This window comes from Triturus cristatus, chromosome 4_2 (assembly GCF_964204655.1).
Source record: "Triturus cristatus chromosome 4_2, aTriCri1.1, whole genome shotgun sequence".
In the NCBI taxonomy this organism is placed as follows: Eukaryota; Metazoa; Chordata; class Amphibia; order Caudata; family Salamandridae; genus Triturus; species Triturus cristatus.
The window spans coordinates 591230557-591244565 of record NC_140586.1 but is presented as its reverse complement, the minus strand read 5'-3'; the positions used below and the strand labels follow the sequence as shown (position 1 = coordinate 591244565).

At 40.5% G+C, this 14009-nt stretch overlaps 1 protein-coding gene across 1 annotated transcript in view; it reads left to right on the top strand.

The window, feature by feature from the left end:
• MSH4 (mutS homolog 4) overlaps positions 1-14009 on the top strand; it is a 1782190-nt gene that overhangs the window by 1499764 nt on the left and 268417 nt on the right. The window contains exon 18 of the mRNA XM_085599942.1: positions 10271-10399. Coding sequence (XP_085456068.1) covers positions 10271-10399 — 129 coding nt within the window. The remainder of the gene's footprint in view (positions 1-10270; positions 10400-14009) is intronic.

The window sequence follows — 14009 nt, the reverse complement described above, 5'->3', positions numbered from 1 at the left end:
TGGCCAATGCAATACAGTCTATCGCATGGCGGCCATCTTAACAGGGTGAAGATAACGTACCAGCCTATAGAGTTATGCATGATTTCTGATATTACTCTCGACAATTAAGAGTTGCATCAACATCATTTAAACATAATAATTACTGACCATGATTGAAAGCAAATATTAATCCATTTGTGCATGTCATTAAACAATTGTGTGACAGAGAAAGCTACACATCTTAAACAATTGAGCCGTGGATCGGCATGTATATTGTAGCAAGTCTTATAAAGTGCATTCTGAACCTCAATGTATTTAAATAATTCATTCAATGGTTCAAACAATAAAGCCGTGAATCGGCCTAGACGTCTTATAGTGTGGAAATCCGCTGAAATTCATAAGACTAAGTTCCCAACACATGTAAAAAAAGAGTCAAAATATTCTTAACGGAAACCTATATAGGGGACAGCAAACGTCCTTACCCCTAATATTTCCTGAGTTGCAAGTGTAGAACGATAAAGAGAAAGAGATTACAGTTACGTCCACAGAGTCTACCAAATTACCTCCCCAGGTGCACAGCTAATTCCTCTCCGCTATTCAACCCAAAGGGTGTCTTGGTGTGCAAATCAATAATGTAGCGGGACTCAAGTCTCCGCAGCCGTTGCACTCTATCTCCACCTCTTGGATTGATATATACACAGTCTAAACCAAAATACTGTAGTAGTTCCCTGTTACTATTGTGTTTGAGGGCGAAATGTCTAGCTACAGGGTAATTACTGTCTTTGTTCATGATTGCGCGTTGGTGTTCCAAGATGCGCATCTTTACACTATGGATAGTGCTGCCAATGTATTTAAGTCCACAGGGACACAATAAACAGTAAACTACATGTGTGGTAGTGCAAGTGATAAATTTGTCTATGGGTTTAGGTTTTTTTATCCCATCGATTGTGTAGCTCAAAGTTCTTTTGCTGTTACAGCAAGCTTTGCACTTCCCACAAGGGAAAAAACCTTTCATTTCTCTCAGAACGCCTTTTGGTTGACTGATAGGTGATAGGTAGCTCTGAACTAGTTTATCCCTCAGAGACCGTGATTTTCGGAAGGTGATCAGTGGCACTGTTGGGATTTCCTTCCCCATTACGGAATCGGTTTGCAATATATGCCAATTCCTTTTCATTATGTTCCTCAAGATGTTTGCATCATCCGAGAAAGTTGTTATCATCCGCAATTTGCTACCTTCAAAATTACTTCTTTTTGCGCTGTTTGGTTGGGTATCATTAGGGGTCAACAAGTCCTTCCTTTTAATCTTATTGACTCTCACTAATGCTGTATTTAGAACTTCCTGACTGTAGCCCCTATTAAGAAATCTTGTAAAACAGTTAGCTGCAGCAGATACAAAATCATTTTCTCTGGTGCAGTTTCTTTTGAGCCGGAGAAGTTCCCCATAGGGTATGCTATTTATCAGCTTGGGCGGGTGGTTGCTACTACCGTGTAAAATCGAATTACCGGCAGTTGGTTTTCGATATAGATCTGTACCGAGATTACCATCCCTCACCTGCACCTTTAGATCAAGATAGTTAACTTCAGTAGTGCTAATCTCATGTGTGAACCCAAGGTTAAGATTATTGTTATTAAGTTCAGAGATGAAATTTTCCGCTTGTTCAATTGAACCCCTCCAGATTAAAAAGAGATCGTCAATATAACGATACCACACAACTATGTGTTCTGCCCATTTCTGTCTTTCATCACTAAGGGCCACCTGCTCCTCCCACCAGCCTACGAAAAGATTCGCATAGCTGGGGGCGAAGCAGGTGCCCATAGCTGTACCAGAGATTTGTTTAAATAACTGCCCCTGAAATAAGAAGATGTTGTTATGGAGGCAAAATTCAATGAATTCCAACAACATACTGCTGTGCTCTGCAAACTTAAGGGGCCTTTTATTCAGGAAGTATTGCATTGCCATTATACCCTGATGATGATCTATGCAGGTGTATAGGCTAGTAATGTCCATAGCAATTAGTTTGAAGGTAGGTTCCCAATGCAAGTCCATCAAATGAAGAATAAAGTCTTTGGTGTCCTTAACGTATGACTTCAGTTGTATCACAAAAGGATGGAGAAAACTGTCTATATAGATGGACATATTCTCTGCTAAGCTGCCCTGTGAAGAGACTATCGGTCTCCCAGGTGGGTCAGTTTTATCTTTGTGTATCTTCGGTAATTGATAGAACGTTGGTGTAACAGGTTCATTGTTCCTTAAAAAGAGAAATTCATTGATGTCAAGCAAACCCAAGTTGTGCCATTTGGTAATCATTGCATGATACTTCGTAATACTGGTTTGATACACATCTTTGTTAGTCCTTTCATAGAACTTAGTGTCGTTCAACTGACGATAAGATTCTCGACAGTATTGTTCTCTAGTAAGTAACACCACGTTACCCCCTTTGTCCGAAGGTTTACAAATTATATTGTCATCCATTGCCAGGTTTTTAAGGATCACTTCTTGTTCTTGGGTTAGGTTCCTCTGTTGTTTTGGTGGATTTGAGGAAGCATTGATTCTGAATTTCTGAAGATCGTGAAGCACGGCATCAGAGAATGAGTCTATAGCGTCGTATGGCATTTGGGGATTGAAAATGGAAGGGGGCTTAAAAGTGGTTGAGGGTGTTTCTTGGTCTATTCCTGCCCGATGTGCTCTCCGGGCCAGATCCTCATTTTCTGTGGTTGTAATCGATTCTTCAGCCCGTAATTCTTCCAACAATTCGATTGTATCCAGATCTTGAGCTGTTAAGACATCTGTTACTTTGTGCCTAGATTTGTGCTTCAATTTTCTTGCTTCAGTTATGGTAGGTTTCATTTTGAAAAACTTCTGTAACTTAATTTTCCGGACAAATTTGAACAAGTCAATGCGCGTCTGCGTGTATTCCAGGCGGTTGCTTGGGCAGAATGATAATCCTAATTTTAGGGCTGCCTCCTCAGCTTGGCTCAATACACGTGGCGTGAGGTTAATGATGGTTAGATCATTGCTTTCTTTCACCATCGTTTTCCCCTGTTGCTGCGCTTCGCTCGGGATGCGCCCCTGCCCCTTCCTCTGCTTCGTGCGCCACCAGCCACCTCTCCTTGTCCTTCTGCGTTTTCTGGAGGCTTGCTCTTTCCGCCCCTCAGCCATGTCTGCCGTATCAGATCGAATTCCAAGTGAAAAGGATTTTTCATATTGCCACTCTGTGGGGCAGTTGTGTCTTCACCAGATAATTCACTTTCAGTGATCTCAGATTCAGAGGTTTCTATTCTTTCAGGCGGTATTGGAGATTTCTTTTTATAGATGGCTTTACGTGGTTCGTCAAATTTTCTTGAGAAGGTTAGAATTCTTCCTTGGGCGTAATCCCGTTCGTCACGTTCAAATTTGTCCTGCTTCCTTTGTCGTATCTTCAGTTCATACCTTTGTAGGCGTTTCTTCATCTCTTCCTTCAATTCATCCTGTTTACTTTTATCGTCATCCTTGGCGATTTCTTTCTCAAGATTCGCAATTTCCACCAGTGCCTCCTCTCTGTCACTCCATGCGAATTTTACTAAGATTGCGAGCATGCCTTTGCATGACGCTGCTGTGTATTCAGCCCATTCTTCAAGGAGGCAGGGATCCGGGTTTTCATAAGCGGGCACTGTGTAAATTCTCAGGCCCCTAGGCACTCTGTCGACATCCATGTAGCTTTGGAGGGAGGTGGCTTCCCACCATTTTCTTACTTCTCTTTCATGGAGCCTTTCGAGTTTGGTGAAAAGTGTTCGTAAATTTTTGCGAGTGTTTGACTCGTTCAGTACAGCTTGTGGGTTCTCTGTTGATGAAGTTGTGGTCTTCTTAAAAATGTCGTGAGCTGCCTCGCGACGATCTGCTTCGTCAAACATTGCCTGTTGGTGATTTTCGTACAATGGAAAGAAGATATATTCTCCCTACTGACGGACTCCCATACGCCTGGCGTAGGACTAGTATTGCAGTACACAAGGAGGATTGAAATGGAGAAAGAAGCACGTCTTACCCGATCCCGTTTTCTCACTGTAGGGGATGGTCCGTGCTCCTTCTACTCCTGCAGTCACAGTCCTCACTCCAGTGTGAATACACAGCTGCGATGTCCATACGCGGTGCTCTGGAAACAAATAATCGCTACCAAATTGCACCAGAAGCCAAGGCACTCATAGGCGGGTGCTGTAACGCGGTGGTGCCCGCGTTTAAATCCACGCTACCAACGATGTCCACGCTCACGGACAAAGCACAGCACTCCGGGAGAATTCCGTATATCAGTTTATTCAGCAACAAGCAAAAAGACAGACGCGTTTCAGGGTATCCTTCATCAGTGTCTAATTACGCTAGCCCCGCGAGAACGATTTTGAAATCAAAAGACTCATGACGTCACTTCCTCCCCCCTATGGCCAATGCAATACAGTCTATCGCATGGCGGCCATCTTAACAGGGTGAAGATAACGTACCAGCCTATAGAGTTATGCACGATTTCTGATATTACTCTCGACAATTAAGAGTTGCATCAACATCATTTAAACATAATAATTACTGACCATGATTGAAAGCAAATATTAATCCATTTGTGCATGTCATTAAACAATTGTGTGACAGAGAAAGCTACACATCTTAAACAATTGAGCCGTGGATCGGCATGTATATTGTAGCAAGTCTCATAAAGTGCATTCTGAACCTCAATGTATTTAAATAATTCATTCAATGGTTCAAACAATAAAGCCGTGCTTTGTCCGTGAGCGTGGACATCGTTGGTAGCGTGGATTTAAACGCGGGCACCACCGCGTTACAGCACCCGCCTATGAGTGCCTTGGCTTCTGGTGCAATTTGGTAGCGATTATATATATATATATATATATATATATATATATGTGTATATATATATATATGTATACATATATGTATATATATATATATATATATATATCCCAAGTATCTGCAAATAAGCAACGCACTCTCAGTAGCAGTAACGGGTAACGAGTTTAATTCACACTGTTACGCGTTTCGGGAGTCGCGCTCCCTTGGTCACACAGTGATACATTCTGACACAATCCTCTATAAGTAAATACATTTTGGTAGACATAGTCATAGGACTTCGGATCACAGTCATGTGTATACAAAAGTGACTTTGGCGGCCATCTTATAGAGGGTACATTCTGATATGCAAAGTGAAGCAACCATGTTATTTTGTTGGTTGTTGTTGTTATTAGTTTCCAGCATAAATGCACAAATGCATTGTCAAACTGAACACATAAAACTCGTCATAGTGACAATTGAGCAATGGGGCCATCGACGAAGGAAAGGGTTTTTACGTCGGAACTTGGCACAGTGGGACTTTCAAGGAAATTGCCTGTTTCTCCTGCCTGAGGCCCACTGGGGTATTTTAATGGACTGTGAATGTTGAGTTGGATGAACAGTGCCCACTGGGGTCAATACCGTGCTGCTTATTATAACGAAACTACAGTTACCAGCATGCCTCTAATAATACACACCTGTGAAAAATGTTGCGCATGCGCATAAGTACTGTAACAGCAGCTCTCTCTGTTTTCCAGCTCTGTATCCTCTGACGAAGAGGCCAGGAGGCCTTGAAACGCGTTAGGATGATGCTGTAATAAATTAACTTGGGATGGAGCAAACATGGTGTCATTAATTCAGGTCCCATTCACGGCGAGTTCTCATAGCAGGGCAACTTGTTTGATGGATTTAAAATGCGGCAGCCTGGCCGCAGAGAACTTGCCACCATGGATGTTTTCATGGGGCCATCGACGAAGGAAAGGGTTTTCACGTCGGAACTTGGCACAGTGGGACTTTCAAGGAAATTGCCTGTTTCTCCTGCCTGAGGCCCATTGGGGTATTTTAATGGACTGTGAATGTTGAGTTGGATGAACAGTGCCTACTGGGGTCAATACCGTGCTGCTTATTATAACGAAACTACAGTTACCAGCATGCCTCTAATAATACACACCTGTGAAAAATGTTGCGCATGCGCATAAGTACTGTAACAGCAGCTCTCTGTGTTTTCCAGCTCTGTATCCTCTGACGAAGAGGCCAGGAGGCCTTGAAACGCGTTAGGATGATGCTGTAATAAATTAACTTGGGACGGAGCAAACATGGTGTCATTAATTCAGGTCCCATTCACGGCGAGTTCTCATAGCAGGGCAACTTGTTTGATGGATATATATATATATATATATATATATATATATATATATACACATTATCTACTGGCAGTCGCCAGTAGATAGTTATAGTTACAACCTAGTTTCCATAGGAAATCTCAAAATTCTATTTTGAATAACTTTGGCGCCGGTTGACGAATCCTCGCGAAATTTTCATAACTAATGGGGCGCTCCGTTCAGCTCCTACCCTGAAAGTCTCGGGGTGATTCGTCAAGTGGGGGCCGAGAAAAAAGGGGGGTCCCAAAACGCGTTTTCCCCATGCATTTTTCCATAGGACCTTTAGACACAGCTACAGCCAGAACGGCTGAACAGAATTACTTGAAATTTGGCAAAGAGGTAGTCCTCAGGTCAGGCATGTGCCTTTTGCATATATGGTGTAAATCCGTTCAGTAGTTCCTGAGAAAATCAAAAGTAAAATCATATACATATCTGGGCGGAGCCTAACCACACATCTCATTGTGAGATCTGATTGGCTGTCAGCACTTCATCCAAGAAGTGTTGGCAGCCATCTTGGGACCAATATACATGATAGCACCTCCTTAAAAAGCATTGCAGTTAATAGAAGGTTTTAAGACTTTAGTTACATTATAAATCATTTGTTGATGGTACCATACTCATTTTAGGAATTGTAGTATGTTCTAAGGTGATTTTACCATGTGAAAAAGCCTTCTGCTGGGATATCATGAATCATGTTTGAGAGAAAACTATTTTCACATGCTTTTCCCACAGAGGTTTGGAAGGTGATCTATAAGCTAAACTGAGAGCATATTTTCTGTAAATTCACATTATCTTTCTCAGTCATGTGAGAATAAAGTCTGACATTCTCAGTAAAACATGTACATCCAACAAGGGCAGAGACTGTCAGTTGATTCCTTTGTGTTCTACTGCAGCTTCCCAGAGTGTTCCAAAGAACAACTAGAGCGCTAACAGTCTTACTTATGACAAAGGTATGGCACACCTGAAGCCATCTTGATTGGAATAAAGTGGTAACATTTAAAACATTTAATTTAAAAAGGAACAAAATGAGAGGGTTCATTTTGCCATAGAATTTATGATTAGTGCTGCAGAAAGAAAAATTAGGGCACATTTTGAGAGACTTCTCAAATCCTCTTCTATTTCATTAAAGAATTCTGACATGCAGACTGAAACATGCACTTTCAATACCAGCAGCAGACTTCCCTGTTGAGCAGTAGCTTCACTACAGTGATCTAATGAGCAACTAGAGTGCTACCATTCAGAATTTATGGAAAATGTGGGACACATCTGAATGCCTTCTTGATGGAATCCAAGTAAACAAGCATTGAAAATGCAATAGGTCTCGCCCTCGTTTAAGTTAAAGCAATTCTGTTTGTAATTAGGTAGCTTTTTAGCTTTGCTTGTATTAGAGTTTTTCAAACTTTCATGTACATACCATGCATATGTATGCATATATGTATATGTTTGCATGAATTTATATTTATATAGATATGCAGATTATATTTATATGTTTATATATTCACTGAAAAAACCATAGGTTTCACACACGTTATAGTTACGAATTAGCATTTAAAAAACCTTGCAAATTCACTTAAAAAACCATAGGTTTCACACATGTTATAGTTAGCTGGACATTTCACTCGTAAAAAACCAATGAAATTCCCCCGTTATAGTTAGTGCAGGCAACTATAACTCACGCGACCGCAATCCTCTGCTGATGACGTCAGATATTACATCACTGTATTTAGACACTTATTTACCCATGTCTTCTTCCATTAATCTTTAGCTATACATATATTACAAATATTTATTTTTCATAAAGACACATATGTCATCAGTGAAGTAATATCTGACGTCATCAGCAGAGGATTGCGGTCGCCTGCACTAACTATAACGGAGGAATTTCATTGGTTTTTTACGAGTGAAATGTCCAGCTAACTATAACGTGTGAAACCTATGGTTTTTTAAGTGAATATATATATATATTACCTACTGGCGGTCGCCAGTAGGTAGTTATAGTTAGGACCACGTTTCCATAGGAAATCCGCAACATTCTATTTTGAATAACTTTGGCGCCGGTTGACGAATCCTCGCGAATTTTTCAAAATAGGTGGGGCGCTATGCTCCGCTCCTACCCTGAAAGTCTCGGGGGGATTCGTCAAGCGGGGGCTGAGATAAAAGGGGGGTCCCAAAACGCGTTTTTCCCATGCATTTTTCCATAGGACCTTTAGACACAGCTACAGCCCGAACGGCTGAACAGAATTACTTGAAATTTGGCAGAGAGGTAGTCCTCAGGTCAAGGAAGTGCCTTTTGTAGGTTTGGTGTAAATCTGTTCAGTAGATTCTGAGAAAATAGCCTTTAAATCAATATATATATCTGAGCCAGCTTACGGTGCGCTTACGGTGCGCTTACGGTGCGCTTACCGTACGCGTACGGTGGCGAGCGCGATTCTGATTGGCCTTTAGATCTTAGTAAACATTCGAATCGGTCGAAACCAGGAAGCGGCGGCCGCCATTTTCTCTCTCGCACTCTGACAGGGGGTTCAAAAACAAAGTGCAAATCATGTAAAGGGGCTGTTTACACAGCTCCCAAGCACCTAGCCATGTTGAGGGAGTCTCCAACGATCCCCCAAGTGAAAAAAGGCAATTTTAATTTTTTCGAAAATTTCGCCGATTACGCTTACCGTACGCGTACGGTAAGAAATAATAATAATAAAAAAAAAATATCCATATTCTCCCCACCTCGTGTGCAAAAGGTGCCCGAAGGGCACCTTTTGTGCATGGCTCATCAGAGATAAACAAAACATATATTTTACCTGTCACAACGATGCTCATCATATGACCTCCATGTGCGCACGGTGCGCGAAGCGCATCATGCGTTCATGGCCCATCTAGCGTAACGTGGGCACGCGGTGCGCGAAGCGCACCGCGTGCTTACTGTGCGCGCACGGTGCGCGAAGCGCACCGTGCGCGCACGGAACGAACTGCGTTAAGTGGGCGCGCACGCCACAAATGGCGTAAAGTAACTTAGCATTTAAAAAAACGTACAAATTCACTGAAAAAACCATAGGTTTCACACAGGTTATAGTTAGGAATTAGCATTTAAAAAACCTTGCAAATTCACTGAAAAAACCATAGGTTTCACACATGTTATAGTTAGCTGGACATTTTACTGATAAAAAACCAATGAAATTCCCCCGTTATAGTTACTGTAGGCAACTATAACTCACGCGACCGTAATCCTCTGCTGATGACATATGTGTCTTTATGAAAAAAAAATATTTGTAATATATGTATAGCTAAAATTTAATGGAAGAAGACATGGGCAAATAAGTGTCTAAATACAGTATTAGCATCAGCAGAGGATTACGGTCGCGTGAGTTATAGTTGCCTACAGTAACTATAACGGGGGAATTTCATTGGTTTTTTATCAGTAAAATGTCCAGCTAACTATAACATGTGTGAAACCTATGGTTTTTTCAGTGAATATATATATGTATATGTATATATAGCCATATAGATAGATTAATTTTCTGTTTGTTTTGCGAAGTCACGTTAACTCAGGGTAAGCAAGCACCTTCTCTTGCACGCAAACAGGACATACCTGACAAACAGCTGTTGTATTATCTCTTGCTTTCGCTCTTTTATATTTTATCCAGTCAGAGAAACAATTGGCTGTGGGTTGCAGTCAGGAGATGTATGGTGATTATTGTAAGATACATGTATGATATTATTCTTTGCCATGTAGGCTCAGAATTCTTGGCTGTTTTTTCATTAGGACCAACACATGGTTGGGTATCTTCTCCCACAGTCCATTTTGCCCGAGATCAAAGCTGCACTTCCTTTAAAAAATATTTTCAATATTTATTCTACAGAATGATACTAAATAAAACAGGAAACTATCAATCTTTTTTTTTTTTTTACGTTACGACATTATGAGAGGGAAAAGTGCAATACCCTGCAGACACTACCGTGCTCGGAAATACGTACTTACAGGTGAGTACTTACAGGTGAGTACTGTAACTTGTTCTTTTAAATACTTGAAATTTTAAATGTTATAAAAGTATACATCTGATGAAGTTCTCATAGAGGAGGATGACATGTACATTTTTTCCCTTAGGTGACATATATTATACAGAATGCAAATGACAAGTCACTTATCATCATTGATGAGTTAGGCAGAGGCACTAACACAGAGGAAAGCATTGGCATTTGTTATGCAGTATGTGAATATCTGTTGAGTTTGAAGGTAAGTTTTCATTGTTCCAAACACAGTATCTAAAAATGGATGTTTCTCGTAGTTTTGTATGTGTAATTTTAAATCTCTTAAATTCCAGCCTGTTTTCCTCCACACCAGACTAACAGGATCAATTCTCAGTTTGTTTGAGCAGAACAAATACATTAACATTTGGAAGTCTGTCTACATGAATGTCTTTCACTACTCTTGAGTCTCACACCAGTTGTATCCTGCTGCTCCGTAGCCTTCTTTTTGCTCAAGGGAACTGGATCTGCCTGTGTACACAGTTCATACAGATTCTCACTGTTGGCATGGAAGCAGACTTTGTGGATCAATCTTAAACACCGCTGCTCTAGTGAGTTGAAAATTGGATATTTTGGGAAGATGGTTTCAGATGCAACAAGCCATTTTCGAAGCTGCCCAATATATGTACAATACGGGCCATGAGTTATCACAAAATGTAGCCGAAGGTGAGTAGATTTATTGTTCATATGCATTCTGGAATAAAAGTGTCCAAATTGACAAGCAAGCCTCTCCATACACCCTGAAGACAGCAATGCAAATGGCAGACTTGAGCAATATTTTAAGGAAGCAATTTTCCAATGTGGTTAAAACCAACCATATTTGTGTTTACACTTTTTTTCAGAAGCAGATGATTGACATTTCTCAGTCCATAAAAGCTGACACAGACACTGCCAAAGCCACTGTGACCTCTCCATTTCTACCTTCTAGAGCAATGACGTCTACAAATCAGTGGCAGACACCTAGATCAGAGTGATGGCTACTAGAAACTGTAACAACATTATAGTCTACTGATATCTAAATAATACCCCTCATGATTCCTTCAATACTCAGTGCCCTAATAGCATGTTTGAATCTTAAACCTTTAGGTGCATCATGTCTTGTAAAGAGGAGCTTTAAAGGAAGTCCCAACACACAGAAGTAGGAAGAGGGCGCAAAAATTCAGGTAGTTGGTGCTGTGTAAAAACATAAGGCGTTTCAGACCTATTCGGCATTTGAGAATTTTAAGCACATTTACAAGGAGGATAAACTTGATAACCGTGATGTTGCAATCTGTTCTAATCTCAGTTTAAATAGCAGACTTTTTATGCACAATTGACCAACATGATACTTACACACTCCCAAACTCTAGTTCATTTGAAACATAAAATATACATGGCTTTCAATGGCTGGTTGCCCTTAGTAAAAGCAGGGAGGTTCTGCCTCATGAACATCATCATTATTTTCTGTTGTGTCAGGCTTGTGTGGCTTCTGACTGATGTCCTAATGGCTCCATCTGCTGACATATTAGTTTTGCTCAGTATAATACCTAAACTATTATTATAATTTTCTGCTTGAGTTTATTATTATCAAATATAGCTCAACTATTTTCTATCTAATAATGTATTTTCACACCAGTAATGCCCACCTATGCTTTTATTAGGTCAAGTACATTGCATTAGACTCTGCATGCAAATGTATTTCTCATTGATTTTCAAACAGTATAATGCACCTCACATGTCTTGATTCCAAGAGCATGTTTCCCACAAATCCAAGTGTGAATGTTTGCAGAAAAGGCCTTGAGTGTTATCTTTTGGCAGAAAGATCGGACATAGGGCCTGATTTAGTGTTTGGCGGTCGGGTTACTCCATAACAAACATAACAGATATCCTGTCCGTCGTATTACAAGTGCCATAGAATATAATGGACTTGCAATATAGTGGACAGGATATCCATCACGTTTTTGATGGAGTAACTCAGTCTCACAAACTCTAAATCAAGTCCATAGTCTGCGGCAGACTGTGGGTTTTGAAGACATATACAAAATAATATATTAATAATAATAATAATATTAATAATAATAATATATTACTAATTTTCTACATTCTGTATACAACATCATTTTCGTTTTTGTCAATATAGTTCTGATATTCATTACAATTGTTCTACTTATGCTTTGTTCCAAATTGGTGTAAATCATACCAATCTAGGGGGCTGATTTAAATGTTGACGGTTAAGGTACTCTATCACCCTTCCACCAACCTGAAGGTCTGCCAGCCTCATTGAGAGTCAGACAAACCTTCAGTGTACAGATGGCTGAGACTACTCCATCTACACCGTGTACACACACCTCTGACAGCTCACTGGAGTAAGGGCCGTCAGAGATTTGGCCGTGTGTCCACCCACTATATTTAGATTGGGTGGACACATGGCCAGTTTTCACTGCTTGTCCCCGCCATGAAAAACATGGTAGTAAGGGGTAGTGAAAACTTTTAAATGAGCCCCACGCCATGGAAGAATTCTTCCATGGTGATGGGGACAACGTTTTTTTTATTTTCAAAAAAAAAATACCGCTTTGAGATTTTTTTTTTAATATATATGAAAAATGTAAGTTTGATGCATGGATCTGTCATGTTGACAGAGCCATCCATCAAACTTATAAAAGAAGAGGAAGAGATGCTCGCAGGGGCAGCGAACACCTCTAAATATGGCAAGCTGAGTACCATTGCCATGGTGGGAGTAAATGACTCCACAGTAGCGAACTTAGTTATTCTATCCACCTAAATTTAAATCAGCCCCCATATATTTCTGTATAAGAGCTAACCTGGGAAGTAGACTGAGGGGTATTCGCCAATAGTCTGCTTAGAGTCTGGTAGAATTTATTGATCTTTCTAAAATGACCCTCCATCAGGTAAAATATGAGGGCGGAGTCATGGGCCACCTGCTATTAATCTCTGCTCTACATGGCACAGACTGGGAGGCAAGAGGGATCTGCTAAATGTAACCGAAATTCTTGGCACATGTTGGACATGTCTCTTCCTGTAATGTCATCCTCAAATGTTTAGCCGTTACCCTCCACCTTTTGCTGAATTTAGTTTTTGTTAGCTTTAGGACTGTGCACACTTTACCACTGCTAGCCTGTGCTAAAGTGCTTGTGCTCTCTCCTTAAAACATGTTAGATTGACATATACCCAATTGGCATATTTATTTACTTATGCATCCCTAGTAAAGTGGCACTGCATGTGCCATGGGGCTGTAAATTAATTGCTACTAGTGGGTCTGCAGCACTGATTGTGCCACCCACTTAAGTAGCAGTAAACATGTCTCAAGTCTGCCACTGCATCCTGTTTGTGCAGTTTTAAAATGCCATTTCAACCTGGCAAAATAAACCTTCTTCCAGGCCCAAACCTTGCTTTTTAATACATATAAGTCACTCCTAGGGTTGGCCCTGGACAGCCCAGAGGCAGGGTGCAATGTATTTAAAAAGTAGGACATGTACGTTTAGGTTTTACTAGTCTGGGTAGTGATAAACTCTTAAAATAGTTTTTCACTACAGAAAGACCTGTTGCTCCATAGGATAACATTAGAGTTGCCTTATTATCCTATATATGTGTAATTTTCAAATGGGAAGAGGTAAGCAGTACATATTAGGTGTCTCTGGAATCAAAATTGAAATCCTAACTTACGGTGAAGTCGGATTTTAAAATGCAATTCTTGCCTTAGCCATTTAGTGCTGGTAGCCTATCTCTGGTCACATGACTGGATGTAGCTGATAGTTGAGCTTTGTGTATTCTTTCTAGACAGCTACACACAATAGGGAGCTTAGGAAAAAGGACTGCTG